At 35.3% G+C, this 3,335-nt stretch overlaps 1 protein-coding gene across 1 annotated transcript; it reads right to left on the reverse strand.

Annotated features, from left to right (window-relative positions):
- Positions 1-2,080: 2,080 nt before the first annotated feature.
- LOC141812747 (putative nucleolar protein 5-2) lies at positions 2,081-3,083 on the reverse strand. The gene is made up of 4 exons (XM_074700746.1): positions 2,966-3,083; positions 2,799-2,878; positions 2,497-2,538; positions 2,081-2,269 (listed from the first exon to the last, which is right to left on the reverse strand). Exons 1-4 carry the CDS (start codon positions 2,970-2,972, stop codon positions 2,081-2,083), a joined length of 318 nt encoding a protein of 105 aa, XP_074556847.1. The 5' UTR covers positions 2,973-3,083.
- Positions 3,084-3,335: the final 252 nt, after the last annotated feature.

The raw sequence follows: 3,335 nt of genomic DNA on the forward strand, positions 1-3,335 counted from the left end.
CCTGGTCTGAAAGAGCCTCATCTGCTGATTTCTCAGTGGGAGTTGGCTCTGTTTCCTCGCGCTTCCTCTTCTTTGGAGTGTTGCTTCCTGTTCATTAGCAGGCTTCGTTGGCGTAGGGTCGGTTGCTTGACTGAGGACAAGATCAGTTGAGGAATTGTATGTCTACATTGAGAAAAAAAGCCAGATACGAAAATCCTCAAATAAATATATGACTAAACACAAAAAACCAATTAGCTAATTCTAAGAAATCACAATTTCTGACACGTATTTGTCTATTATATAGCAAGTAGCAACCTTATCAAATAGAGAAGAGTATCTTAACTTTAGAACTAAGTTAATAGTTTTGTTTGATTTGTGATATAAAACTGACAGAAGAGTTTGGTACAGTGGTAACAAAGAAACTAATTACCAGGTCACCAACAATCATTGCACCACTCATAATCCCATATGAAGATAAGATCATTGCTGCTGATAAAGCTGTGCTAAATATGAGATTTTGGCCAAAGTTCAAAAAAGCTAGGCTAGATTATGTTTTTAATGCAGCATCCTCTTATCCTGTAGAGCACATATATCAAACAAATTAGCTTCCATATAAATCAAATTAAAAAGGTACAGAAGATTATAAATTAAAATATTGTGAAAACTGAAGGATTAAGCTATAGGAAAAAAAACAAACTACAATAACAGGAAATACAACATTTTCAAATGTCAATCATGAACAAAATAATAGTTAATCCATAAAATTGTATGACTGTAGAAGGATATTTTCCACAACTGACAAAATTTCTACTGATTTGCACGCAAACCACATCAATATCAAAGACATTATACTTTGATTGCTTTTCAAAATGCACCATATGATTAGCATAATAGATTGACGAACACGCCACCCTAAAAGAAAACAAACAAAAATCCATAATTCAAAATAGTTCAGTTGCTAATAAGATAAACCAACTACCAGGTTACATGATTGTTCCCACTTATGCTCAAACAATTTGGAAGGAAAACCTTCATATTTCAGATGACAGTAAGGAGTATCCTTCTTGTTGATGGTAAATTACATAAGCATGATCAAAGATAAAATAATTTCACCAGAATCTAAAAGAAACTGGAAAACATACTCAAGGAAACCATTCAGATATATGCTTGCAAATGCTTAAGCACAGACCCACAGTTTATGAGTACCTCCTCATGTTGGATACCCATCAGATTTGTCATATACCTGCAGAAACTAATGAATATATGTACTCTATGAGTTGGTAAGGGACTGAACCGAAGAGAGGAGAGTAGGCCCTGCATGAAGTTAAGAATAGAGGGCAATGGCAGAGAAGGGATGATAATTAAAGAGAATGTAGAAGAAAAGAAAAGACAAGAAGAAAGAGAATAGGGAGAAACATAAGATTAAGAGAAACAAATCAAAACACAAAGGAGAGAGGATAGAAAATAAGAGGAAAAAAATATAGCTTCGACTTTGGCTCGTCTGATCATGTTGGGCAGTTCATGTAGCAGAAAACTAGTTAATAGACTCACATAAACTAAAACAGACCAGTCATCTGCATCACCATTCACCAACAACAATATGCAAATGTCTACTATTCAGAAAACATCATCTGTATCATCAGGCAAAATTACAGTGAACTTGATGAATTAGTTTACCTTGCTAAGGTGTCTATTAAGCACCAGAAAGAGAATCAGAAACCACAGCGAACAGTTTCAAAGCTTCAACAAAATTATGACTTGCTACAGGCAGATCTTTTTCATTCAATTTATCCACCAATATGGCTAATTGATTCAAATCATTAATAAAGTTTAAATGCTAATAAAGGCAAAAATCAAATTGGTTTTGTATAAAAGTACCCATTTATTTTAACTTGTCTGGAGGGCTTAATAATTACCAGAATGGCTTATGTGCCTGATTCACAGACCACTAACGTATCGGTCTCAGTTACGCCAACAAATTCACAGCCTCAATCCATACCACACATTCAATTTTTGTTAAAGAAAAAAAAAGTAAACAAAGAAACAAACTACTGCAAAACTCAGATTGTATAACTAGTATGCCAAACATGATTAAGCACTATTAGCTAACCAATTTATCCTTTATTGCATTGCTAAGTTTTGAATCAGCCACAGCCAAGGTTTCACCATCACAATGAGCACGTAAAAATTTCCTCAGGCCCTTGCTGGGCTTGCTATCAATCAATAAGGTAGCAGCAGATAATGCATCCGAAGTGTTCTCAAATTTATTAAAAGCTTGCAGCTTCACAATCTGGCAAAATGAAGGGAAATTATTTTAAAAATTCATTATGGCAACAGAAAAGGAACTGAATAACAAACACGATCCGGCCATTTGAACTATCTAAAGTGCCCTAAGACAGAAATTAGTTTCCCAAGTGAAACCATTCGTTCCATAATGGGCATTTCCAACAAAGTAGGAAAGGACATAATCAGTGGTAACATTTACAATCAGGGAGAAAAAGCAATATATCGAGTGACCTTTCTAGCTGACTCTGCACTTGTGAACTCCTTCCATAAATCCTGAAATAGCAGATGGGAAATGGTAAACCATGATTTAAGATAAAGCGTGAATGCCAGCACATTCTCCTATACCAAAGTAATATATCGATCTGCCCCAATTAGCTTAATTGATGTGTGATCGGAGGAGGACGAAGGTGCGAAATCTACGGATCTACTTAGTGATGGTACAAAAGAACCTTCCCCTATTAACTACAATAACAAAGCATTAGACCATGTCAGCTGCAATAAGAGAAAACATGAAGATGGAGCAAATGGTATACTTTTCGGATGCAATCCTTAATATTTTCCAGTTGTTTTTGTGTCTCAATTTTTTTCCCATCTGAATCTGTCACTTTAAAAACTGCATGAGTCCAAGAAGAACAAATCCAATTAGCATAAATCACAAAAGATTCAGGAAGCTAGAGGAGCTGTTAAACCAATGACATACCATCCATGAACCACCCTCCATCAGATGAGATATAAGCTTTCTTGATAATGAGATTAAGGTCTATGAGGACCTGAACAACTTCCAAAAGGATTCCATATTTATTTGCACTATCGACCTATGCCAATTACAAAGAACAAAACCAAGATATCATGAATCAGAAGCACCAAGGTTCATTCAAGGAGCAACCAACAGGGAATCAGAAGATCATAGATTACCTTAATAATCGTAGCATTTGGGCAAGAACTATTATCGATAACAACCCTAACAAGTGAAAGAAAGGATTAGAAAATTCCAGATTCAAAAGCGACTACTTGATGTAAGAGAATTTACATACCATGGAGGGTTCATTCTTCTGATGAATTTCTCATAT

Source organism: Curcuma longa, chromosome 19 (genome assembly GCF_044706935.1).
Source record: "Curcuma longa cultivar G26 ecotype Majalengka, Jawa Barat chromosome 19, ITB_CL_G26_1.1, whole genome shotgun sequence".
Taxonomy (NCBI): Eukaryota; Viridiplantae; Streptophyta; class Magnoliopsida; order Zingiberales; family Zingiberaceae; genus Curcuma; species Curcuma longa.

Coding starts and splice junctions, on each gene's coding strand:
- LOC141812747 (XM_074700746.1), bottom strand. Junction 2,539..2,798: donor TTAAGGATTGCATCCGAAAA/GTATACCATTTG, acceptor CTGCTATTTCAG/GATTTATGGAAGGAGTTCAC. Junction 2,270..2,496: donor GTGCAGAGTCAGCTAGAAAG/GTCACTCGATAT, acceptor TCATTTTGCCAG/ATTGTGAAGCTGCAAGCTTT.